A 27,524-nucleotide genomic window follows, 5' to 3' on the forward strand; every position below is an offset into this window, starting at 1 on the left:
TTTGAAGGTATCTACGATTTCACATGATTCGCTACCTCATCATTTATAACAGAAATTTAGTTTTCTATCCATTAAAAAACGAAAAAAAAAAGTTTTCTTCAAAGACCAATCGTTTCAGGGACATTTGTGGTTTTTCAATACGCTAATCAACTTGCGCAAGAAAAAATGGGTGTTATTATTCAAAATTTTTGAAATTCTTATAATGTACAGTGGTGGTAAAAAAAAAATTTCATCACCCTCGAAATCCAAATATTTTTAGCATTTATAAGTAATTATGAAATATTTAACTGTTCTTGCATCATATAACACGAATTGGCATCGGTACATGACGTAAACTATTGCGTAAGATTGCACCATCTTTCTAACTGTATAAAAAAAAAACAGTTGAACGTTAGACGCATTCATTTACGATCTGGACTTAAGAGTTGCAGTATGTCGGAATACGTTCAACTGACACCACAAAAGAAGAGTGTAGTGACGTTCCATAGCAAAAAGAATAAACGCAATCGACTGTTGTTCGACTACTGATTAAGCTAAAGAGCACCGGAAGCACATTAAGAAAGAGTGGCAGTGGTCGTGCACGAATATCCAATGCAGCGCAGGACAGGTATTTGATACGACTCAGTCTTCGGAACAGACAATCATCTTCCACAGACCTTAGAACAGTATAGGAAAACGAATCGAGTGTTCACGCATCCACGTCTACTGTACGAAAACGACTGTGTGGTGCGGATTTGGTGGCACGCCGACCACGAAAGAAGCAATTGTTGACTAAAAAATGAGGAAACAGCGTCTAGACTGGGTAAAACTAACCAAGGGTGGATTGTCGATCAATGGAAATCAGTTGTGTTTTCAGACGAGTCTAGATTTAATCTGCATGGGTCCGACGGACATCACACAGTTAGACACCGCAAAAGAAAGGAATATCATCCCGACTGCATTCAACACACAGTCAAGCATTCCGTATCCCAGATGATTTGGGGATGTATTTCTGATCAAGGAGTTGATGGGCTTCATTTTGTGCAAAGAACATTAAACGTTCAGGTGTATATTGACATTTTGGAGGAAAAATTGCTTCCTATACTATCCGAGATCACTTTACTTCAGTTCCAAACGTCATTTTCCAGGATGAATCTGTTCCGTGCCATAGGGCAAAACTGGTAAGTAACAATTTTTACAACCTTTATCCTGCAGTTTAACAACCTTTATCCTGCCATTACACTTAAATTGGCAAGGGGTTAAGTAATTTTTCTCCCCTAAACTCACATGCAGATTGAGAAATGGAAAAATGAACATGGGGTCAGCAGTTTGCCTTGGCCTGGAAACAGCCCCGATCTAAATCCGATCGAAAATTGTTGAACCTACATATACATGTTCCACTGAGTACTTACAGTCTTCAAATTTTTCTGTCACAAAAAATATTAATAGCGAAGGGGGAAAATTTTTCCAAGGAATCAACATGGTATCAAAAAGTAGTATGGTTTTGTAGAATGCTGCAGATTTATTTTTAAGAATGAGAATGACACAGAAAAAATCTTTACACATGATGTAAAGTGCACTTAAGAAATTATCTTTTTTATGTGTGAAATAAAGTGTTGAATAAAAGTCGCCGTTTTATTTTACAGAGTATATATTTTATTTTATTTATTTATTTATTTATACTAGTGGTACCCGCATGCCTTTGCCTGTAATAGAAAATTAAAAGGTCTTTTGGTTCGCCTGTATATTTACAAACAAATAATATATGGTGAATTTCTCGCCAATTAGCTTGCCCATGTTACGGTTCCACGTCATAATAATTTCGTAATTTACTCCATCTTATGATAATTTTGCTCGGGAAAATGTTCTTAAAATTGGAATTGAAAATGAACAAAATCGAATTTTCGAAAAATCGCTTCGAGGTCCACACCCCCATGCTACAAACTAACTTTGTGCCAAATTTCGTGAAAATCGGCTGAACGGTCTAGGCGCGTCACAGAGATCCAGACAGAGAAACTTTCAGCTTTATTATTAGTAAAGATTTATATATTTTTTTGCAAATCAGTTTTAGTTTTTATCATTCTACGTTACTTATTTCAAAACTGACTTTATGTCCCGCTTATGTGAAGTCGTAGCAGAAAGCAATCGTTACAATTTAAAGCAAATGCAAAGCGGAAAAACCCTAAAAGTAGATATCACATTGTTTAAGTTTCACTTTTAAAAAAAGCCAGTAGCTTTAATGGGTCCATTTGACAGAATGTGAAGAGTTATGTCGTGAAAAAAATAAGGTGAGTGCGCCAAATAATGTCATATAGACACGAAAATAGCCAACTCAACGAAATGGTCGTTTTTTCTGAGTAAGACAGCAAAAATTCGCAAGATCGCGGTTTTATCATCATCACAAAGCATAACTGATGATAAAAGCGTTATCACCAAGCAGTTTGCAATCAACAGACAAACGTGTGACTAAAGTGATTATAAAAGGGCCTTGTCAAAATTGCTTGATCTTATTTCGGAGTAAATTTTGTTTCTTCATGTTTCACTGTTTTTTTTTTTTTTTTTTTTTTTTTTTAAGATGTTATATGTTCTTCCAAATAATTTATGCAGTTGACGAGTTAAAAAAAAAAAAAATGTCGTTGTGTAACATGATATTTTCTTATGATTAAATCCCAGTCTTTATCAATGCCACGAATATGGCGATTGATCTCTCTCCTTTCCATTGAAGTAAAATAGAATTTCAAAAGTGTTTTTGAGTTCATATAATGTGGTTTAATATGTTTTTACATATACGGAGAAAAAAGAATGTTTCAACTTTTTTTAGTTTGATAACACTTTATGGCGTTCTCTCCGAGTTGGCTTAGAGTTCTGAATGAGGTCCAATTCTCTTTCTTTGTTGAAACTGATGAAAAATATAACTGAAACTTAAATTTTCACATGGAATCGCTATTTTCTTAATTTTTATGAGTCATGTGATAAATGTGCAAATTTTGGAGCGAATCTATACTAATAATATAAAGCTGAAGAGTGTTTGTTTGTTTAAACGCGCTAATCTTAAGAACTACTGGTTCAAATTGAAAAATTATTTTTGTGTTGAATAGTCCATTTATTGAGGAGGGCTATAGGCTTTTTTTTTTTTTTTTTTTTTAATCAGCTTGACCGAAATATTTGTAATTGTAAGTTAAATATTTAATTGTTTAGTTCTATGAATTCCAAATAGATGGCGGAATAAGTTAACTCATTCACAGGGTGCTGGTCGACAGTGTCGATAGTTGCGAGGAACCATGCCGCGCGGCTAAGACGCGTGGTCGACTACGCTACTGTGAGACTATTATAGTCAGCAAACTGATTTTTGAATGTGTTTTTTTCCCCGATGTTTAGGTACATGATTTGATTTTGCAAGATTTTTCTGTTGGGTTTGGTTTTTCTTATTTCTTCAACGCTTGTTTTTGTTCCTATAGTTGAAGATATAGTTACTTATCTAAGTGTAAATAATTTGATTTGTCGTATTATTCAATTGTGATTGTTCTTTATAACGTTTTTATTACAGTATTGTTTATTTCGCTAAACATTTTGAATTCCAGAAAAAATACCGATTCACTCGCTAAAGGGCAGGGTTACGGTAGCGTGGTTGCTTGGCCCGTTAAGCGATGAACTATAGCGTTAAAGGATTATTTTGAGTTTTAAAGCTGTTATATGTTTTGGCGAATAGTTTTTAAGGCCAAAGAGACTTTAATAGGTTTTTTGAAAAGGTGTGTACGCATTTTAGTTGAAGAAAAATGATCATTTCACATGAGGGGGGCGCGGCTTTTTTAATTCAACGGACTTCTTTTAAATTCTTACCACTGACATCGCCGTGAAGGTACTGCTAGTGGAATCATAAATGAGCTCGGTACGTGGCCATGAACTTTAGGAAACAACATGCGAAATGCATTTACCTTATTTGGGGTATTTATTTTATAAAAGGGACAATGAAAATTTTCAAAAGGAAGAAAAATGTGGCAGAAGGGAATCATTACTTCAAATGATGAACAGATTGAAAGAAATAAGTTATCTCTCCTTTTTCTGAACTGTTCTTTGAGCTTGAAATTCAAGGTATTGTTCGAAAAATGATTGAGATCTCGTTTCGTATAAAGCAACCGTGCTATGAATAATTTCCATGGATTTTAATGATACAATCTTAGATTAAATAGATAATTGGAAGGAACAATGTCGAACTTAAAATAACTGCAAAGAAATTGATTAATCACGCAACGGACATTGAAGATGTCTGGGTGCATAATACAAGAAAAATCTTTAGATTGAAATTATACCTGTAGAATAACAATGGTCAATTATGAGCTATTTTTCCTCTTTTATGTTATCAAGTTACGGCAACATGTAAATTTTTTAATAAGGAGTAAGAAGCAAATTTAGGCTGTTTCGTTTTATTTTCAGTTTTTCTCTTCAAAAGAACTATCAACCATTTGAAAGCATTATTTTCCATTTTGGATTTCATGATGGCTCTAGCAAGGTATAAGAGATTATTTGGCTTTATAACTCACGTTATGATAACTGGACTAATATTAGAAATAGTAAAATATCGCTCATCAGTTTCAGTGACAAGTATTTTCTCGCAAGCTGTGAATATCTTTATTTTGTTCATCGTCTCGTATTTTACGTACAACTTGGTAGAAAGTTTATATTTTTATGAAACATTGTGTACAAAGAATAAAGCAGTTCTGATCACAGGTGAGTCTTTTTTTAAGTATCATCGCTTTTATTTTTGCATTTGCTGATGCCTTTAAGCACTTATGTTTGTTGTAATATTCATGTGCAATAATTTATTGTTTTATTTTTCTTCTAAACATTATGCCATATATTTGCTTATTTTTTATCACACATGCCTATGCTCCAAAATGAATGAAGGAACACAACGGAAGCAAAGTACGGCGCCACCTACAATACATTCGCTGCGTTAATCGATGTGCATTACTTCAGTGATTTGCGATTGTATGAATTCGGAAATTGTGCGATATGAACAAAAAAACAGCTTTCAGACTTCAAATAGCCTTTTTTTATATCAACCTTTTATAGATTCTATCTCTCTCTCTCCTTTTTTTAAAATGAAATTGAATTTTTTTTTTAAATTGAATTTTTGATAGAGACATGATTAGATATCATACATTTTTTCTAACAGAAAAATGCAATAAAGTAACAGAAATTCTTCTTAAAAGTTAAAATATTTAGCGATTTATGGTTTTTCCTACATCGAGGTACATTTTTAACTAAAACATGTCTAAAAGAACGTGTTGAATAAAATTTTAAAATGCTGCATGTTTTTATTTTGTTCCAATGTTTGTAATGTACATATTATTTTTTGATACTAAGTTATGTCCAAAATTTTGTCTATTTTTTCGTCGCTAGCTAAATGATTTCCTGAATCACTTTTAAAAAGAAATTTTTTGCTACCGTTATTTGTGGAAGTTACTGTCTGACCATCGATTATATGGAAAGGCTAAGGTCCGGTTTATAGGCGGAAATGGACGCATCTATTACCTTTCAGGCGTAGTAGTTTTTCTGATACGGATGTGCGCGTTTGCCTATAAATTATTTCGACTCAGTTTTTTTAAAAATCACAATTTATTCATTGCAAGAATTTTTTTAATCAAAACTATGCTCGATCGATATCTTAACTCAAAAATTAATTGATTTATTTTGTTTACAACATAATTTTAAACTCAAGATTTTGCTTTCAAATTTCCGAACGAAATGAAAATATTTTATTTTCTTTTTGTTGTTCCATAGAAATTCATTTTGTTTCCACTCATTTTCACTTCAATAGAGACAATAAATAAATAAGGCCATAGTGAAATTATGAAACGCATGCATCAAAAACCCATCGCATTTTTCCTTCTCTGCTAGATTCACTCAGATGGAGTCTTCTTAACTTGGCCGATTGTCAAATTACGTACAATCCGTGGTTAGAACCCTTATAACTGGAGAAGCCGACGCATCCGCCATTTTGGAGCAAGCGTACAACAGGGAAAGCTACCTTTATTGGCAATCATTCGCCAAACAGGGAACGAGAGAGTGAAGAGCGAAGGTGAACATTGGCGAAATTTTGGGCAGTTGGCGTCGTTTCCAGGCTGCCAGTCACTTCGCGGGCTATTATTTATCCATTTCTTTTTTCTTTCTGCATCTGCTGGAAATCTGAAGATCTGAAATCCTTTTTTTGGAGCTGTTTACACAATTAACAGCCAAACAACCAACCATTTGACTCAATTAGCACATGCTAAAGAAATGTAAACATCAGCAGCAATGCTATCGCTGCGAAGCAATGGATCAAGTTTGCTCCAAAATGGCGGATGCGTCGGCAACTCCACTACGCAGCCTTTATCCGTGGCCAAACAGTAATTAGGAGATTTTCTAAGCCTATTCAGTGTGTGTCTTTTTTTTCTAATTTGTTTATTTTCATTTAGGATGTGACACTGGATTTGGCCATGCCGCCGCAAAGCGCCTGGATTCCAAAGGGTTTCATGTGTTTGCTAGCTGTCTTTTTCCTGATGGCAAAGGAGCTTGCGACTTGAAGAACAACTGCTCCGAACGATTAAAAATCCTTGAACTGGATGTCAGAAAAGATGATAGTGTGAAAAATGCTCTAGACTTCGTGAAGGAAAACTTGGGAACTTTAGGTACTTGTATTGATTGTATCTCCAGTTCATTATTACGATACACTAATACAACACTACGTCCAGTAAGAAGGCCGTGAGACGGAGGGACACATGATGTCCTGCGCCCCAAACTTCTTTATCAATACCGTAAGCATGGGAGTAACGACGTGAGAACTTTGCGGATTATATAGGTAGTTTTATGACATTGAAAAAGACATCTCTAAGTTAATTACTACCTATTTTTAATAATCAACAACACATGCTTTTCTCGAAGCAGATAAGTTGAAATTTGAATTTTTCAAATTACATTTTCATGGTGATTTGCAATATAATTCTTTAAATAAGTAATAAATGAATATTTTGAGTAAATGAAACACTTTTAATGATATCTTGTCTTGTTAGATTAAAAATTAAGTTAAGTTCTCTCAAATTATGTATAGAATTCCACATTTTTAAAAATGAGAATAGATTATTTTTATTGAATCATCCGCTTATATGAATCAAATCTGTTTAATATAAACATGATTCGAATAATTGATGGTCACTGCACATTTTTTCTCGTTTTAGAATTTTGGGCTATTGTGAATAATGCTGGTATACAAAAGGGGTTTGACGTTGATTTGACAAGCATGGATGATTTCAAAGACACACTGGAAGTAAATACTTTCGGACCAATTCGAGTTACTAAAGCATTCTTGCCTCTTCTGAAGAAAGCGAAGGGAAGAATAGTTAACATTGTGAGCATTTCAGGTAATTATGGGCTTCTTTTCTCGTTTTTCTCTCAGTCATTTGCAATTTTCTTCTTTAGTTTTTCTTCTGCAGAGTACATTCCGGTTTAAAAGTTTTTTGTAGGGGTTTAAACAGGCAAGACATCAAGAGCTCTGACAGGTGTGCAGATTCTCTGTCTGCTGATCTTCTAAGGTTTTTTTTTTTTTTTGTTTTTAAAGGTCGAAAGGGTGTAAATCACTTGGTGCGAGGTCGAGACTGCAAGGAGGGTGGTCCAATACCTTCCACAGCGAAATCCTTGTCACACTTCTTGTTTCGTTAGTGGGACAGGTTTCCTCTTACACAGCCATCTTCCGACTGACATTTTGTCCTGTTAGTAGTAGCCCAGTCAATGAAGGTAAAAAAATTGGCTTTGTCGCAACTAATTTAGGGAAAGCTGAATTTTTGCAGGATGTTAGCAAATAAAGTATACACTAAAAAAATACAAAGTCCCGACCCCCACCCCTCTTGCTTTCTCCCCCACCCCCCTCCGAAACATTGCAAGAGCAGTACTATGATTATACGTTTTTCGTGTCGCAATTTATTAGAGGAAAGCTGAATTTTGGCAGGATGTTAGTACATAAAGTATACACTAAAAAGGCACAAAGTCCCGACCCCTACCCCTTTTGCTCCCCCCCCCTCTGAAACACTTAGACCGTCAAGAGCATTACTATGATTATTCGCTTTTCGCAGCTAATTAAGAGAAAGCTGGATTTTTGCACGGTGTTAGTACATAAAATGCACACTAAAACCTACACAGTCCCGACTTCAACCCCTCTTACTGCTCCCCCCCCCCCTTCCATCCGAAACATTGCACACTGATCAGTTCAGTACTGTGATATACGAGTATAGCTTGAAAATTTATGATGTTACCGGGGTGTTCCTTTTTTTATTTCACTCCTAAAAATATTATAAACTAGTGGTGCCGAACCTAAGGCCCAGGTGCCGTATCTGGCCCGCGAAGCTGATCCGTGTTGCCCGTTGTTTTGTGAAATGTTACAACTCGAAAAGCACGATTAATGACAATGTTACAAATTGTTAGCCAAATCATTAGAAATTGGTTTCTGAAAACATTGTTGGGGACCACTGTTATACACAAATTATGAAACATACACTTTTTATGTAGATAGCTCAGTTTCACCATTTTACCAACTTAATCATATGCGGAAATCTGACAACAAAAATCAAAAAGTAACTTCAACATATTAACTTTTTATCATTACGTCTTGGAAAGGAATGTTTGAACAAAATTTATAGATAATAATATGATAATAGTCATTTTCTTGAAATGGATCAACAATGTAATAAGGGGCCATCTTCTAATATTTCATTGGTTTGGTCTGAAATATTGTTACAGTGCTTTCCACTACAGTGTCCACACACAGGCGTGCAATCGAACGTAGCTTTACGACAGATGCAGTTTGAAACACATAATCTTTTCAATTGCAAGATACTAATTGGAGAAGTTCACTTGAAGCAGAGGTAATCTTCATGAACTTAGGAATCAGTCTGTTGCATGAAGTATAATGCCAACCCCACTCTTCTGGGGGAAGTTTAAAACCTAACCGAGTTTGAGTCTGGTGTTGACCCTAAATACTCTGGTGGAAACCTTAAAAAGATGTTGACGAGTGACGTCTGAAGTTGGTGGAAGTTTTGATAAATCAAAAGTGAACTTTAAGAGCATTTTTGTGATTACTTGCTTTTCACAAACTTTTATTCAAACCTGGTTAGGTTTTAAACTTCCAGCAGAAGAATGGGTTTGGAAATATATTTCAAGCAACAGACTGATTCCTAAGATTATGACAATTACCTCTCTGCTCCAAGTGAAATTCTCCTACTATCTTGCAAACTGTAAAACATTGTGTTGCAAACTGTAGCTGTCGTAAAACTGGGTTCGATTGTGCGTCTGTGTGTGGACACTGTATTGCAATGCATTGTAACAATATTTCAGACCATGTCAACAAACAGTTAAATGACCCCTTACAAAAGAAAAATTGTAGTTATAATAAATTGATGCCTTTTTTTTTCTTTGTGAAAGCAACCTGTTTTTCAGAAACCAGTTGCTACGTAGTCCTTGAGTTGTAACATTTCGCAAAACAACGGCTCACACTGATCAGTTTCATGGGCCGGATGTGACCCCGTGGGAAGTAGGTTGGGCACCACTGGTTTATAATATTTTAAGAAGTAAAATAAAAAAAGGAATACTCCGGTATCATCATTAGTTTTCGAGCTGTAAGCGTATAATCATAATACTGCTATTGCAATGTTTCGGACGGGGCGGGGGAGTGGAAGCAATAGCGGTACTGTCCAACCACGGATTGTATGGAATTTTCAAACGTCCAGATAAGATGAATCTATCTGAATGAGGGGGAAAATTAAAAATTTGATGCTGTTATTCCGCTCATTTGAATGAGACTGCTTCTACAAAAGCTGGCTTCGTTAAAAAATAATAGATTCATTATTTCCGGCTGTAAAACGGATGTTTGTCTAACCATACAATCCGTGGTCAGACAGTAGGGACTGTTTTTTTAGTGTATAAGTATATCAACATCTTGAAGAAAAAATCAGCTTTCCCCTATTTAGTTGGGACAGGAAAAGCGTATAATCATAGTACTGCTCTTGCAATGTTTCTGGGGGGGAGAGGGGTGTGGGTCGGGACTTTGTCTTATTTTAGTGTATACTTTTTGTACTAACATCTTGAAAAACATCCGCTTTCCCCAATTAGTTGCGATACGGAAAGCGCATAATCATAGTACTGCTCTTGCTGTATTTCGGAGAGGGTGCGGGGGAGAAAGAGTGGTGGGGGTCAGGACTTTGTACTTTTAGAAAAAAGAATCCCACCAAAAACATTCTGTAAAAAACTAGCCAAGTCTCGATGGAGCTGCTTCTTTATCTCTAAAAAGTAGTGAAATCTAGACAAAGTCATGACAAGTCTAAGGTTCCTTACTGCGATTTCTTTATTATTATAGTTAATGTTGTGTGACTTGGCCGTTAAACATTCTTTATACGTTAGTGGGTACAAGTCAATTTTGTTTACACGTTTTCCAAGTGGCAATTTCCCATCGTCAAGGAGTAGCGGTTCTGGCGAAAGATTGGTGCAATGGTGTCATGGAGCACCTGGTTTTGTAACCTTGTGTACCCTTTAACGGCCAAGTCACACAACATTAACTATAATAATAAAGAAATCGCAGTAAGGAACCTTAGACTTGTCATGACTTTGTCTAGATTTCACTACTTTTTAGAGATAAAGAAGCAGCTCCATCGAGACTTGGCTAGTTTTTTACAGAATGTTTTTGGTGGGATTTCACTTTTTTTTCTTTTTTTTTTTTTTTTTGTCGAAACATTTAATTTGTGTAATGTTCGAGTAGACTAAAGTTAGGCTAGATTAAATTAGAAGATGTGTCCCACTACGCTGGACTTTAGAAATGACAGTCGATTTTTTTATGTACCAATAGTAGAAGGGGGCATTACCATATCTCTAATACACCTGAGGGTTCTTCATTAGATACTTCAGCTTTCGATTTTTGACATCAAATGAAGCGGCCCGCCAAGTTGAATATTTTTTATAAAGGCGTTATGTCGATCTCTAATAGTTTGGTTGGGCTCTTGTGTTTTCTAATCAGGGTCACTCCAGATCTTCAATTAGCCTAGTTTTTGTACTTTTCCCTTTATGTGGCCATCAAACCCTAACTCTGTACCAAATTTCACCTCTGAGTTTATGGAAAGTACTAGTTCTATTTTGATGATCATGAGTGAGTGAGTGTCATAAATGCGAAACTTTGCTTTCGCTTAACTTCGGAACTAAATGACCTACAGACTTGAAATTTCGGATTTTAAGTATGTGATTATAGCTTACTGGATGACGAAAATTTCTGCGTTCTAGTCTCACCAGAAGGTTCTCAAATAGGGGCCTGAAAATGCGGCGAAATGGTTCCAGTAAAGGATGGTACGGCAGTGTTTGCTTCGCGCTCGACTTGGCGGGGGCACTGCCGTGCCCCCGCCAAGTTTACGTACGTACTAACGATTACGTACTAACATCCTGCCAAAATTCAGCTTTCTCTTAATTAGTTGCGATACGAAAAGCGTACAATCATAGTACTGTTCTTGCAGTGTTTCAGAGGGGGTGAGGGAGGGGGAAGAAAAAGTGGTGGGGGTCGGGACTTTGTACTTTTTTAAAGAATACCTTACATACTAACATCCATCCAAAATTCAGCTTTCCCCTAATTAGTTGCGACACAAAAAGCGTATAATCACAATACCGCTATTGCAATGTTTCGGAGGGGGGTGGGGGGAAAGCAAGAGGGGTTGGGTTCGGGACTTTGTATTTTTTTAGTGCATACTTTATGTACTAACAATCTGCAAAAATTTAGCTTTCCTTAAATTAGTTGCGACACGAAACCTTTATTGACTGGGCTATAGTTAACCAGCTCTATCTACCGGTCCATGCACTGTTTGAAATCTCTGATCATCTTCATTATCACCAGCGTGATTTTCATTCATACCTAGGGTGCCCATATAGGGCGGCAAGTGGGGGCTCAAATCCCCCCCCCCATTAAAAATTGGTACTTCCTTGCTTTTAGTACTTTTTTCTTTGCAAAAATGTAAAAACATTTCTTTTCCAGCCATTAATGAATGGTTATTACAAATGTCAAACTTTAAAAACTCTAATCTGTACTGAAATCAGTTTCTATGGGGAAAATATCCTGTTGAACCATAGAGGAAATATCTGAGCCCCCCCCCCCTCAAAATTTTGCATGTGGGCGCCCATGATTCATACAGAAGATTAACACACCCGTCAGAGCTGTTATTGCCTTAGTTTTTGATGAAACACACTAGTAAATATTTATATGAATAAACATATCAAATCCAACTCCTTTTATTTTCAAGATCTAAAACTATTAGGATTGGTACTTTCAAACTTCCACTTGACTCATTTAAAGTTGCCACCAGGCATCTGACGTTGTCACTAGTCATCTTATTGTTCACATCTAGAGAGATCGAACAAAAACCGCTTACAAATATTGTATGGATGGCTTATTTACATGAAATGAAATATTCAAAGTGCCACCTTTTCGCCATTCAATCGAAGGAGGACTTCTTGACGTGAATTCTATTACGATCGTTAGGGATTGCAATACTGGACCAAAAATTCAATACCGGTATTCGGTATTTTTAAAACGTAACACCTGTCCCCTTCACCCGTCTTCTTCCTAATTTTTTTAAAAAATTCTGTTTTGACCCCCCCCCCCCCTTTTCCCCTTTTCGTCGCCAATTGAAATCGATTCAGGGATGATTAAAATAAAACATTTAGATTTACATTTGAGTGAGAAATTTTTCGGGGAAATAATACTTTGTGCAAGGAAGTTAAAACATCCATATACGATCAACATTTCAAAACTAGAGAGACATTATCAAGAAGCAATCTGCTTCGCTCAAGTTCATTTGAGGCAATGAGAAGCAAAGGGATGCAAGTGCCAAAATTAAAATTTGGAGATAATCAGTACAAATGGTAGGTGAACCCTCCATCTTGGGGCAAGATATAGTTCTAATAGCCCTGGTAGGTACCAGGGTCCGGTACACAGCTTAATTTACAAAAAAAATTCAATGTAAGCCTTCCTAAGATCTGGTCTTTAAACGCGTTTTACTCAAAACTTCAAAATGTCCACTTACATACCTTTGCTTCTCACTGCCTCATTTGTCCTTCATCATTGTCTTTCACGCATATCTAGGTTTGAAAAGGATAAGTGTCTTGTGCAAAGAGGTCGCGGCAGTTAAATTAGATGTAATTGAGGTGTATCGAGAGAAACAACGGATGAAGTACAAGTTCAAGAGAAAAATTAGTGGCAACAGCAACAGCGTTTATTGTTCATCACTTGCTAAAACTTTTTGGCGGGTGCTGTATAATATGAATGATTCTGTGCATCCACATACATAAAGAGTATGGAGCAAAAGACATGTGCATATAACTTTTTCCGAAAGCGGTTCAGTAATGCGCATTTCAAATGTTCCAACGTATTCTACTAACATTATTAGATTTGTTTGCGACTTGTGCAATGAAATTTCTTCAAGAAGACAATCACTGAATATGCTGTTATGTGTTTTCTCTCTTGGTAGTAAATTAATTGTTTAAAGAAAAAGGTCGGAAATCCAACTAAAAGAAATTTTGTTCATTTTTGATGCGAAATGATTTCTTACCTCCATTATTTACTTTTCAGGACGCTTCTCCACTCCTTACTGCACTCCGTATATCATGAGCAAATTTGCAACTTCAGCTTTCACCGAATGCCTGAAACAAGAAATGGAAGTTTGGGGTGTTGAAGTTATTTCTGTGGAGCCAGAAATGTTTTAGTAAGCTGCTAAAGTTGTTTCTAAGCTAGAAAAATTTCTGCAAAAATATTTTACCATATTTTTACCTATACATGTACCTTTTGAACCAGAAGGTAAAAATTACAAAAGTGGTGAAAAATCATAACATTTGCCGACGTAGTTTGAACTAATTTCAAGTTTATGGCTTAAAACTGAGTTAACACATGACCAAACTTGTCCTCCGATTCGTGAGTTCCTTTTTTTCAGCGGTAAATCACTGGGTTACCATGACAAAGGATTGTAGATCAAAACCCGCCTCGAACATGCATCCCTAACCCTGTTTTGTACATTCGTATGCCACAACAGGGTATTGAAGAATAAAATTGCTCAATATCAAGTAGAAAGTTGAAAATTGAAAGAAAGTAATAAAGCAGAAAAACAAAAAGATGAAGACATAACGTCCCTATTTTTAACAGACTTCAAAAAGAAACGGTTATCAGTTCAAACCTTATGTTTTTTTTTTTTTTTTGAACAATTACATTGCTTATTGTTCTCACTTTGTGTTTTGATGTTCCTATGATTTTACTTTCCCCCGCCTCCCTCTGCAGCACCACCGCGCACCGTCGACGGGCCCCTTCCGATGCTGCACCTCTAGCGAAAACAGTCTCCAGGTTGCGTCTATGTCCTACACGCACACGCACCCCCCCCCCCCATGCCTGCACACAGACACAATCACACATGCATACACACACACACATATATCCACATACTCATGCCTGGACAAACACACACACACACTCGTAACGCCGAAAAACATAATTTGAATTCAAAATGTCAAAATTCTTTTTTTTTTGAGCAATCAGGAATTGCTTACTGTTCTCACTGGACCTTTGAATGACGTTCCTATGATTTTATCCCTCCTCCACCGCCTTCCTCTGCAGCACCGCCATCGACCCGCCCCTCCCGATGCTGCTATTCTAGCGAGCAAGGTCACAAGCTAGCGTCTATATCCTACATGCACGCGTACATATACACGCACCTACATACAAACACACATGCGCCTGCACACATGAACGCCTGCACAAACGCACGCCTACACACATGAACGCCTACACACACACGCCTGCATACATATACACACATGCGCGCGTACATACTAGGGGTTTGACATCGATGTCAATGTTTTGGAAACATCGATGTTTTTAACATCGATGTTTTTGGAACATCGATGTTTTGGGTTCGATGTTGATGTTTTTGTATTTTAATTGAAAATTGTAATAAAATTTTTTACAGAGAAGTGACATCGATTGAAAAGCAATGATTTAAAACATCGATCTTCAAAATAAGAAAAAAAAAACCGATGGTATCTGTAAATTGACCCAAAAGCATTGAACTCTCGGAAACATCTACATCACCTAAATTTGAAAAATGTAGGAGCTGAGCTCCTGTCAGTTACCATGCAAAAGAAGCTCAAACAGGGGTGCCAACTGCTCCGCAAAAATTGCGGAACTCCTGAGCTATGCAAATAAGTTATTTTGCTCCGCATTTCCCGGCCGAGCGTTTTCAAGCATGACATAGTGTTTAAAACTGTTTTTTTATGTTTATGCTAGTGCTTAAAATGATTATCAAAGCTCAAAAACAATTTAAGACGAGTGGTTTTCGTTTTTTTAATTGAATTTTATGCAAAATACGGAGCTGCTCCGCCAAATTTTAAAATGCTTCTTAAAACCACCACATATAATAGGCTCCTCAAATTGTTTCTCCAAATTTGGCTCAGAATCCTCATTGCTTGGAAAATAGCATAGAAAAATTCAAAGAAAGTAAATTCGCTGCAGCCGGGGTTAAGATTATCTGAAATGTCCCAAAACTATTTAAGTTTCAACGGAGTATAAAATGAATGCATTCAAAATAAACATGGCATTTTTTTCAATGTTTCATAAGCATAAACGGCAACAGAAAAGCTTCCTCTGATCTGATTTGTTTATTTTTCTGTTGACATGCGAAATGTGGTGTTGTACGTAATTGGTTAGAGAATATATGTAGTACATAATTTACTATTGGCTTTGCTTAGAAATTTATGAAAAGATAGCCATAATTAAATGAATTGACGCAATGCCAAAAAAAGAATTTACCGATCCATTAAGAAATATTTGTTAGAGATTATCATATATTTAAGTCTGTAGTGTTGTACACTCAAAAATGTATGTTATATATTGATAAAAAGATCGATGTTTCGAAACATCGATGTTTGAAAACATCGATGTTTTTTAGTCGATGTAACAATACCATCGATGTTTTTTAGTCGATGTAACAATACCATTGATGTTTTAATTTCGAACATCGATGTTTTGCCATCGATGTCGCACCTCTAGTACATACACACACACAGACGCCTACATACACACATACGTGCGCACGTACATACAGACACTAACGCACGTACATGCACACACACACGTGCGTGCGCACGTACATACACACACACACAGGCCTACACAAACACATACACACTCGTGATTTCAAAAAACATAATTTGAATTCAAGATACCAAAAATTCAATTTTTTTTGTCCACTCACAGTGTTTCACCTAGTGAACCAATTTTGACCAATTTCGATGACTCTTTTTTTTAATGAATAGGGGATTGCTCAAATTAGGTCCCATTACTTTGTTTGACTTTATTTGTTCTATAGAAAAAGAAATTATGGGCGAAAAACAGCACATTTTGTGCACTTTCTCTATTAAATGATTGAATATAAAACCTATTGTTACAAAAGTTTGATGCCATACAACAGTGCTATTAATCTATACATAGTATAAAATGAAGTGTCCAAAAAGCGTCTGTTTGTTTGAACTCGCAAAACTCGAGAACTACCCGGCAGATTTCGCTGAAATTTTCACAATTTGTTCCTTTAAGTCCTGAGAAGGTCTGCAGACCAGTTCGAAAACAATTCGATGGATAGTTCATTTTTTATTCCAATTTAGGCCCAATTTTCACATAAATTCCCGAATATAGGGATGAAAAATTACTCGCAATTAGTAATATTATATATCGTTGGAAAGGGAAGAATTTTCCGCGTTCTACGCAATTGGTTCCAATGCTCTAACTTAATTGCGGCGGGAGTTATTTACGTTTTTAGCTCGAATTTGTTTAGGCTTAGCTGAAATTTAGGCACTTCTTTCTTCATTAAATTTCTCAATAAAAAGTGAAGGAATTGTCCTACAGTTTTCTTTTTGACACCATTTAAAAGAGCTACCTTTTTTACTCCAGATCCAACTCGACCTATGGTCGGAAGTTTAACCCTCTATCTCCATTAGAAAAAAGTTACAAGCGAATTAAATGAAGTTCAAAAATCTGTTCTCTATTCAAGTTTTCAACCATTTTATTTTGCGTTTCCACGGTAACGCTTTTTGAATCCATTATTTCCATCTTTCTCATTTTCAATTCTGAAACTTATTTTATTTTGTGTTTCCATGGTTACGCTTTTTAAATTCATCTTTCTCATTTTATTTAAATTTCTTAAAAGTATTTTAAATATCTGTCGTCATTGTTTGGAGGGGAAATTTTGCATGATGATTTTTTTTTTCTTTTATTTATGCCTGATTGTTGAATATACGTCGCTTGACACAATTTTTGTTTTCAAAATAGACCGGGCAAAGCAGCTAGTAGTAATTATAATGATAATTTTGAATGGAGGCTTCTTTGAAGCAAGTATCACGTTTCTTCAGTGTCACTGCTCCGTAGTGGGGGTTAACCTAACCTGGAAGTGAGGTAAGGCAGTGATTAGGATCTGCTCAGCTTTCTCAATGCTACCAGGATAGGTTTGCCTCAACTACACACACACACACAGTAGTATTTTTATCGTTATCATTCATGCCAATAACAGGTGATCGAGATTAAGTAAGAAGATACAGTTGTATGCTATGAAATGTAAATTAGTTTGGGAAAACATAATTCGCTTAAATTTTAAGGCGTGTTTATAATTTTTTTTTTTTTTTTTAATTTTAGTATGGAGCATCTTTATGGAAAAAATAAGGTGAAGTTTCGCGTTGGTAACTTCTTACTATTTCTGAAATACATTTACACTAAAAAGAATGAAATAAAAAAATTTTGAATAAAAAATAAAACCGACTTCATACAAAATTGCTCTAAAAAGGGAAAAATATTTTTTTTTTTTTTTTTTTGTTAAAAACCAAATTATAATTTTTGAAATTGGCGCAAAAACGATAGATGAAATTATTCTCAGCCATAACTGAACTACAACTATAAATTTAACCAGGTCCAGCTTCTTCACTACCACATACATTACGCATTGGTTACAGCATATTTCAGCGACGATATAAATGTTTCGTTCCTAACCTTGGATGATTTTCTGAAAAAAACTTGAACGAACCATGATTACATTGAATTTTACTTTTTGTTTTTAAGCTAACTTCAAAAATTATGTTTAAAAGTATTATCTATGGTGCTTAAAAAAATAAAAAAAAAATTTCACTTTTTAGAGCAATTTTGTGAAGTCGGTTCTATTTTTTATTCAAATTTTTTTATAAGGAATGAATTTGATATCGCTTTTATATAAACCTATAGTTTCCTTATAAAAGAAATGTTTTGCTTTCATAATGTTATTTTAATTGTTAAAAAGAAATAAATATTTCACAATTTATAGACTAAAAAGCCAATTGAGCATTTTCAGCTTGGAGCATTGCAATGATTTTACTGATGTTACCAAATTGAAACTTTTTGTTTACCTTGAGAGATATTTAATTTGTGGGATTTTATTTGAAGACCAGAAAATCTCCCGTCAAGATATGAGGGGTAAAAACTGCTTCTACATTTAAACGAAGCTATTAATTGCCTGTTTGGTGATATTTTGATACTTGAAATTTTAACCCTAACTCCAGTGGATTAACCCTAAACTCCAGTAGATAGACTTCATTGTTGACCACTTTTTCGTTTCTTCATTTCACTGATATGACACTCTTTTACCAGTAAAACAGTAAAGTTACCGGGTCCAGTTCAGCCAAGTCAAAATAAGGCACTTCCCTGCATGGTCAAACATTACCAAAAAAAATCAAATTATCATGCTATGGCGCGAGTTTCATTGTCGATGACGTCAGGAGCGTTACTCGATCAGTGAATGACTGTTATACATATGAGGCTGAGTTTCCAGGATCCAAATGTTTATTCTATTTTTTTTTCCTGTGTGATGTAAAAAGCCAAAAATTCCTAACTAAGTCCCCATCTTTTATTTATTGCATCAATTTTACTAAAAAGGAATTAAGAGTTTTTTTTTTTTTTTCTTGTAGCACTCAACTGACAGACAGAGATGCTTTCGTCAAGCGAATGGAGGAGTCCCTTAGTTCTTTGGACGCCGACAAGAGACTGGAATATGGCGAAAATTATCTCAATAGCTTCAAAACCTTTGCCGAATTCATCATCAACTTTGCATCCCGGAAAACCTACATCGTCACCGATTGCATAGAAGAAGCTGTCATTACAAGACACCCAAAGACTGTGTACAGACCCTTCAGAAACATTCTTTTTAAAGTAGTGGTTCACATATTAATAAGCACACCAAAACCGGTTCAAGATTTGGTGTCCCGTTTGTATTTAATGATTAATTTCTTCCCAAAACCAAACGCAGCAAGACTACGCTTATGTTGTGAAAACAATATAAATGGGTTTAACAAAGTTAAATAACACAGAAACATTTATCGATAGTTTGAGATTAGATCTTTGAGCATCAATCAGAATGATAGTTTATGCGAGCTTTTTAAAACTAAGATACATGAAATAACATTTGTTCTCAAGATGTAAACAGAAACGAGTGACATTTTGAAGTCATTTAACACATTGTTAATGCATTGAAAAAATATTGCACTTTGAGATAAATTTTTGCTGACCCATCTATGCTGGTGTTCAATACATAAGATAATGTTCACACACGAAAATGAAGAATTCCAATCATTTTCGTGGTAGTTTGCATTTAAACTGTTATGAGACGCTTTGAATTAATCCAAATGCTCCTTTCACTTCTTAATCATGCGTAAAATTGCAATATTTGCTCCAAAGCAGCCTCCGGAGCTTTTATAAATGTGTTTCATATGGCTTTATTCTAAATTTATATGACAGTCCACATCAAGTATCCACATCCAAAGGTACAAAATTCAAAACAGACCAAGCAAATTTTAAAACCAAAAGAACAATAAAATTAATTTATAACACGAGAAAAGGATGTTTTATAACAAGAAGTCCATGATTGTCCTAGCAACCCATGGATGTAAGGGTCTTCCTACCTCCATGCAGCAACCCAATACAATTTGCTAATGTTTGTTTATCTGGGAGCTTTTGGAATATGTTTCGCCTTCGCTGCACTGTGAACTGACGAAGACAAAAATTGCTAGTCATTTAGCATCACACAGGAGGGACGAGTGAGTTAGGATATCAGAGACACTAGATAGCCATGCCTCCCGCTTTTGTATATACAGTGAAACCCCGTTTTTACGTTTCTCGAATCTACGTTTACAAAATATCGTTACAATTCATTGTTACACAGAAATTACTTTTGCTAAGAATTGTTTTCTCATAGCAAAATTAGGACTTACTTATGGAACAGCAATCGTACTTACCTACTTTCTCTCTCGCTCTTCAAATTGCTCCATTTTGTGTTGTTGTTACATATCCCTTTCGCTATAAAGAGCACGAGAAGATTAGTAGTAGTATTCATGGTCAATTGAGCGTCTTCCATCATTTAAAGCGATTAAGGGTGAAAGTCAGACTTCCTCGTAGGCAAGATATGGCAAATGGAAGCACCATCTATCTGAATTTCGATGACTTTGATACAGATCGGAGTCTAGACAAGTCCTGATACAGTACTACCCTCAGAAGTATTGATTTGTGATTAAGAGATTGGAGGGCTTCGAAACCACGGTAGATATGTCTTGCAATAGTTACCACTAGCATATGCAGAGCGCCTTCGGTCTCGAGCTCAGTCCTTAACCTATCATGTTACCTCGGTGAATCCAGTAAACTCACTGAATTACTACTCCTTTAGTATGTTTTCGTCATTTAATTTCATAAAGTTCAAACGCATTTTTCTATTCAGTACTTAATTTCGTGTTTATTTTGTCTACAATATATACAAATTCCGTGTGTGGTATTGTTAGGTTTGTATTATAATTCAAAATACATGTAAATAAACATGTCCAAATTTGACTTGGAATTTTCAATTTTTATCCACTTTTGGAAATTAAGTATATATAATTCATAACTTTAAAATGATACGTGTTACAAGAACTTAATTTGTATATTTGTGCTTAGCAAACCAAACTTGATATGAATCGACCATTTAACTCCATGTTATAAAACAAAAATTAAATTTTGTTACACAGAGTTAATAATAATCGTCCAATGTCCCACCACTTCAAGTTCTTCATGCATGAAAATTGCATGTTTTAATTCTGTATAGTATTTTTGGAATAAATACGTAATATGAAGTATCCAATCAAAGTTCAACTTATGCGCTATGCCAAACTTTTTATTTCTTTTTCACAACCGAACATCCGAAGTTATTAAAAAACGATTCAGCTGTGGTTGATGTCATTGTAATTATCTAATTTCGTTAGCCTAGCTCATATATTCGTTAGCACAGCCATAGCAGTTCAGGGGTGCCCAACTCTCAAAGGGTGATGACTCACCCCTTCTAATGCTACGGAGTACCCCAAAGAACGAGACTCCACTTTCCCCAAATTGGACCAAAAACTCTCTAATATCAACCCCCTCTAAAATCTTCAATGGCCCAGTTTGAGCCAACTAACCACCCTTCGTGAGTGCCACTCCATAGTTAACAAGGACGTTGCGATCGGATTTTGTCTTTAACGTTCAAAAAAAAAAGTATACTTATTCAAAAACTATTACAATCGATTACTTAGTAAGAAGATGTCACGTTTCAATAAAAAATCATTGAAAAAAAAAACTTCTGTGAAATGCGGAATGACACTACACTATCAATTTGTAGTTCAAATACAAATTTCGAAAAGGGTGTTGAAAGAAAGTGAGAAAAAAAGAAAGAGGGAAAAAACTGAATTCTTTACTTTCATTATTTATGGGGTCATAACATTTTTTTTAGAATTTTTTAGGTATAAAATCACGCATTATTTACATTCATATTATACTAACCTTTAACACATTTCCATGTAGTACATACTTAGCATGCTAACACCAAAGCGTATTTGTTGACTTGATGCATCTCTTAATAACGAACCGTAAACCAAATGGATGATTTAAAAAAAAAAACTTGAAATTCCGTTTGAAAAGTACTATACTGTAAACATGTCTCAAAAGCTACAAATTTGCAAAAACTATCGTTGATTTCGGGGAGCGGGGGAGTTACATCTTGGGTCATCGCGAAGTAAAAAACGGGGCGGGGGGGGTTGGAGTCCCCCTTTTCACACGTATATATATATATATATATATATATATATATATATATATATATATATATATATATATATATATATATATATATATATATATATATATATATATATATATATATATATATATTATATATATATATATATATATATATATTAGGGTGGTCCTTATTTATATGGGAAATTTTTTTTCTCGGAACTCAGCAAGTGACGCCCCCTAGTTTTGTGACACTAGAATAAAAAGTAATCGGTGCAAAATTTGAACTCGATCGGTCAATAATAACACGTGCCCCTACACGTTGAACTTTAACACTTTTGATAATTTTCTCACAAATCTTCGCGTTTTTACTTCAGACCCCGTACATCGTTTCTCCTATGTTTGCAAAATATTTTTACAGCGAAGTAAGACTAAAATTAATCTTTTTAACACGCTTTTATTAGCTTCACCTGTATGTATGTATCTTGTAATGGAATCTTGCAGCTCAAATTTCTCCCACTTCCTGCGATTGGGTTCTTTTGAAATTTGGCAGGCGACCTCAGACCCGATGACAATGCAATATTCTATAATCAAATTAATTAATTAACTCTTCTAATTGTTAGTTTCCTCCAATTTTAATCAATATTTTGGCATAAATCCAACAATGTGAAAAAGGAAAAATTTAAAAAATACATTAAAAAATGCTCGCAAAAATTATTTAAAAATATCTACAAACACCTTTAATTTTTCTGCATCAGACAAAATTTGTTCCAATGTTCCAAGGTAATTAGAACATGAAATATAATTGTTTTTAACTAATTTCATGCCAAAATTTAGGTGAGCCTTCAGTTGGAAATTCATTGCTGATTATACCATTGTTGAACAAAACTTTTATTCAAATGCATCTCAAATTTTCAAAGTAATATAAATATGATTTCCGCAAACATACATCGATGACTCACAGTAGCTTCCCATCGGGGTGCCCTTGTCTTAACTTTAAGATAATACCTCGCACTCGTTTTATAAATAATTTCGTGGCCTGATAATTCTCCAAACATAAGACTAAAAAACAGAAAAATAAAAGAATAGTTCAAAAATCTAAAAAAAGCACGCTTTTGTAGCTAAAAAGTGAAAAATAATCTTTGGATGATAGTAGTTGACCAACCACTTAATTTTAATGTAATACAAAAAAGCGTGGGGGCTTCTTCTCAGTTGTCTTGAATTTCTTCCATTTGTTGTCCATGCAAAAATGTAAATATAGACAGCACCCCACGGTTTTTTGTATTACATTAAAATTAAGTGATTGGTCAACTACTATCATCCAAAGATTATTTTTCACTTTTTAGCTACGAAAGCGTGCTTTTTTAGATTTCAAACTATTCTTTTATTAATTACTTCATATCGTCTAAAGATTTTACATTGAATAAGAATGAAATAGTGCTTTAGAAACTTTACCTTAATCGTACGCTTTTCTCAATGTATCTCAATCGTGTGCATTTTTTTCCGATAGTCTTGGACTGTCTTTAAAATACTAAATTGCTTTTGTGACTCATATTTGGTAAATTGTTTGTGAAATTCTTCGATTAATTGTGCTCCTCTTTCAGTTGTATCATTCACAACATTTAGCATTTTAACGAACTCTCTTTTTAAATAGCTTTCTTCATTTTGCAATAAATCAGGATCAAGTAGGAAAGCATCTTTTGATATTTGTAACTTATCAAACAGTTTTATTGACTTGTAATTGATTCTATAAAGAGGAAAATCTTTACTAAGAAAGTATTTCAAATCATCTACTGTTATATGAACTTTTTTATACAATCATCAGACAAGTCTTCCTTATCAGAAAGCATTTTTTGGAGTAGTCTTTTCCTATCTTCAATGTTAATTCCTTCATCCAATACGGACAAAGCTACTAGTTAATACCCTAAATACGAAAAGTGATTTATGAATTTTCCAATCGCTGCTTCTGCTGCATGTTTGTTATCATTTTGTACGATGCTAGTTTTTTTTTTTTTTTTTTTTTTTTTTTTTTCACATTATATTATTTAAAGGAGCTTCGATTGGGTTGCTGAGAAAAACTATATCTTCATACATCATTTAACTGTAAAACAGCATTTAAAGGCTTTCTCCTCATGTAAGGTCAATTTAAATTGTTTCCTAAATATATAAACTTTCAAACAATAAATTCCTTTTGCCTGGCTCAGGGATGAGCTCCAAGTTTCCGAAAACATATCCCTGTAGGACAGTCTTCACCAGGAAATATTATTACGAGTTATGAGAAGTCTCCTTAATTTTAAAGGAAATGTCCTTCTTCAATATCCACTTTTTACGAACAATAATACATCATCGACTTCGTCTTTAAGAATTTAAGTGGTCTGTGTACCCGATTGAAATGTTATAAGTTCTGAATAATGAAGATCTTTCCACAAAATGCTAAATAATGGAATATCGGGTCTAGAACTAAGAAAGGCAAGAACTTCTTTAAAGACACACTCTGCAGTACGATTTCAAATGCATAATGATGGCAATCCAAATGTAATATAGCACCGTCCAGTTTTTGCTCTAAAAAAATGCATGCACAATTTATGCGGCCGGTATTGCAAACCGTTGTATCAAACACTACAGCTTGAACAATTAACAATAAAGAGCAATCATCTAAGATATCATATACAACTGAAGAAATATCTCAGGAATTTCGAGTAGCTGTTCAACAATGGGACCTGAAGCGATCACGGTAAGCCTGTCGGCGTTCTTTTTGCCTGGATGTACCTTTGTATCCCAGTGAATAACTACAAAATCTGAATTTAAATTCATGAAATTTGATTTTTCTTCTAGAAGATTTTCTCTTGCTCTCTTAAGGTATGTACGATTGATCATAAGATCATTTGGATTTAAATTTACTGCATCTACATAGACTGTTAACAAATGAACAGCATTATTATCCCCAATATGGCATTTGTCTAACAGTGATTTAAGGCGAGAAAACATCAATAATTGTCAAGCTTTTTTCGTTGTGGTTGACCAGATGTAGAAAAAAGGTTCAACAGGTTAGAATAAATACTATATACAAGGACTATGTTCTGAATTAGAAGAAAATTAATTTAAAGTATAGAATTTTACGTTAATCCAATCAGGGTTTTTTTTTTTTTTTTTTTTTTTATTTTAGATATAGAAAATATAGTTTCGAGGATTTTTCGAAATTTATATTTTAAAAATAAAAAAATTTATAAACATTTAAGAATATAACTAAAGAACAGAAAATTAAATTATAATTGTCATTTCGTATATTTATAGCATTGAAACCTAGCGACCCTATTTGCCACACCTATTACATACACAGAAAATTTTCTTAATCAGCACCCCCAAAGCCTGGAGGGGGCAATTTGTTGTTGCCAAAGGTCATTCTTTAACGGCCTAAACCATTCTTTAATAGCCTTTAAAATCCCTTGTGTCCATCTTGGTGGAAAGAAATGTTCCCCTGCCGCTTAATTTGAAACGAGCTCAGAAGAGCGGTGTATCTGACCGAAGGCCATTGGTTTACATGTACGCTCTGTAACATGTAAAATTTTACAGAGTGAAAGTGAGAGAATGGTCGGTCTGGAAGTAGCAGCATATATTGCGGTTCAAAATTACTGTAAATTTAAAACGTAAGAATATTTTTACGTAAAAATGAGAAAAATCGCAATTTTTTCTTCGAAACTGAAAAAGGAGGGCCCTAGGGGCACGTGTTAATATTCATGGATTGACTTAAAATTTTTGCAAGGATCATTTATTTGTATAATGGAACAAATTGAGGGGGTGTCGCGTAAAATACCAACAACTTCAAAAATAAGGACCACCCTGATATATATATATATATATATATATATATATATATATATATATATATATATATATATATATATATATATATATATATATATATATATATATATATTAATATATATATATATATATATATATATATATATATATATATATATATATATATATATATATTAATATATATATATATATATATATATATATATATATATATATATATATATATATATATATATATATATATATATATATAAACATATATATATATATATATATATATATATATATATATATATATATATATATATAAACATATATATATATATATATATATATATATATATATAACAAGATAAAATTGAACAAGAAAACTCGAAATTTTGAAAAAACCCCAAAATACCCTGGGGGTTACTCCCCAAGGGTAGGGAAAAAACCACGAGATGTTTCGTGAGTGCTGCTGGCGAAATTGCCTAAAAAAGCAGGACTAGTGCCCCGATATCTCACAAATCAAGCAAGGGGTTACCGAAAGTCCAAAATATAAACATGACAGAAAATAATTAATTTGAACATTTACAAACCAAAATACAAGCATTACAGAAATTAAATTAGAACACCATAACTAATTTGAACTACCAGAAAAAAAATCACAATTGAACTCAATAGCAAGAGAAGTAACATGTAACAAACAAATCCATGGAACGAACAAAATGACCTACCACTTTTCTTCCATAAGGCTTGCAAATGAAATTTTCCGTAAGATGCTCCGGATATTGGTTCTGTGTTAAGGTCGCAGTTAAATTTTGAATCGCTGTCTTTAGATTTGTTTTATTATTGCAGATTTTTTTATGTCTAGGAATTTGTGAGATAATTATATTTCTGAACACTTTTTTACTAATACAACTGTGAAAATGAATTAAAGAATCGACTTTAAAATCAAAATCATTACGTTTATCGTGCAAAGCTACACTGGGATCTTTTTTATTTAGTTGAATGTTGAGATATAGGAAATTAACTGACTCATCCTTATTTGTCTGTTTCAGCAGTAGTTCATTTGGGTAAATTTCTTTATATGAATTGTGAAAATCATTGTTGTTAAAAATTATGATGTCATGTAATCTAAAAGCTTCTATACTATTGTTTATTAAAAAATAGATTCGTAATAATGCAAAAAGATATTGGCAAATGCACTAGAAAAAGGGATACCGTTGATCTGCCTGTAGCAATTTGAACCATTGTATAAGTAATTCTCGAAAATACAAAAATTAACTATTTTTATCCAAGAGTGTTTATCTACATTGATGTATTTTTCATATTTGTCACAAATCCTAACTGAAACATCGATTATGAGATTGTGGGAGATGTTAGTGAAAAGATTTTCAAAATCAAGAGCATTAATACTATGAATATCATACATACCACTGCTTAAGAAATCCAGAACTTTCTGGTTGTTCAAAATTATGGAACTTTTTTCTTCTGCAATTTTGGCTAAGATATGTTTAAGTTTTTCGAAAAAAATGTAACCCGCTTGATTATTGTAGGAGTATGTTATACTAGTTACGAATCTGAGTGTTATAGGACTTTTATGAAA

At 34.2% G+C, this 27,524-nt stretch overlaps 1 protein-coding gene across 1 annotated transcript; it reads left to right on the forward strand.

Moving 5' to 3' along the window:
• The first annotated feature begins 4,442 nt into the window (after positions 1 to 4,442).
• LOC129225899 (retinol dehydrogenase 16-like) lies at positions 4,443 to 21,173 on the forward strand. The gene is made up of 5 exons (XM_054860431.1): positions 4,443 to 4,707; positions 6,438 to 6,650; positions 7,197 to 7,379; positions 13,610 to 13,742; positions 19,006 to 21,173. The coding sequence occupies exons 1-5, from the start codon at positions 4,473 to 4,475 to the stop codon at positions 19,397 to 19,399; spliced, it is 1,158 nt and encodes a 385-aa protein (XP_054716406.1). The 5' UTR covers positions 4,443 to 4,472; the 3' UTR covers positions 19,400 to 21,173.
• Positions 21,174 to 27,524: the final 6,351 nt, after the last annotated feature.

The sequence above is a fragment of the Uloborus diversus genome, chromosome 7 (assembly GCF_026930045.1).
Source record: "Uloborus diversus isolate 005 chromosome 7, Udiv.v.3.1, whole genome shotgun sequence".
NCBI lineage: Eukaryota > Metazoa > Arthropoda > Arachnida > Araneae > Uloboridae > Uloborus > Uloborus diversus.

Excerpts from the sequence above, each read along its gene's own strand:
- LOC129225899 (XM_054860431.1), top strand. The coding sequence starts at position 4,473 with ATGATGGCTCTAGCAAGGTATAAGAGATTATTTGGCTTTATAACTCAC. Across the intron at positions 4,708-6,437 it reads TAAAGCAGTTCTGATCACAG|GATGTGACACTGGATTTGGC; the intron begins GTGAGTCTTTTT and ends ATTTTCATTTAG. Across the intron at positions 13,743-19,005 it reads GTGGAGCCAGAAATGTTTTA|CACTCAACTGACAGACAGAG; the intron begins GTAAGCTGCTAA and ends TTTTTCTTGTAG.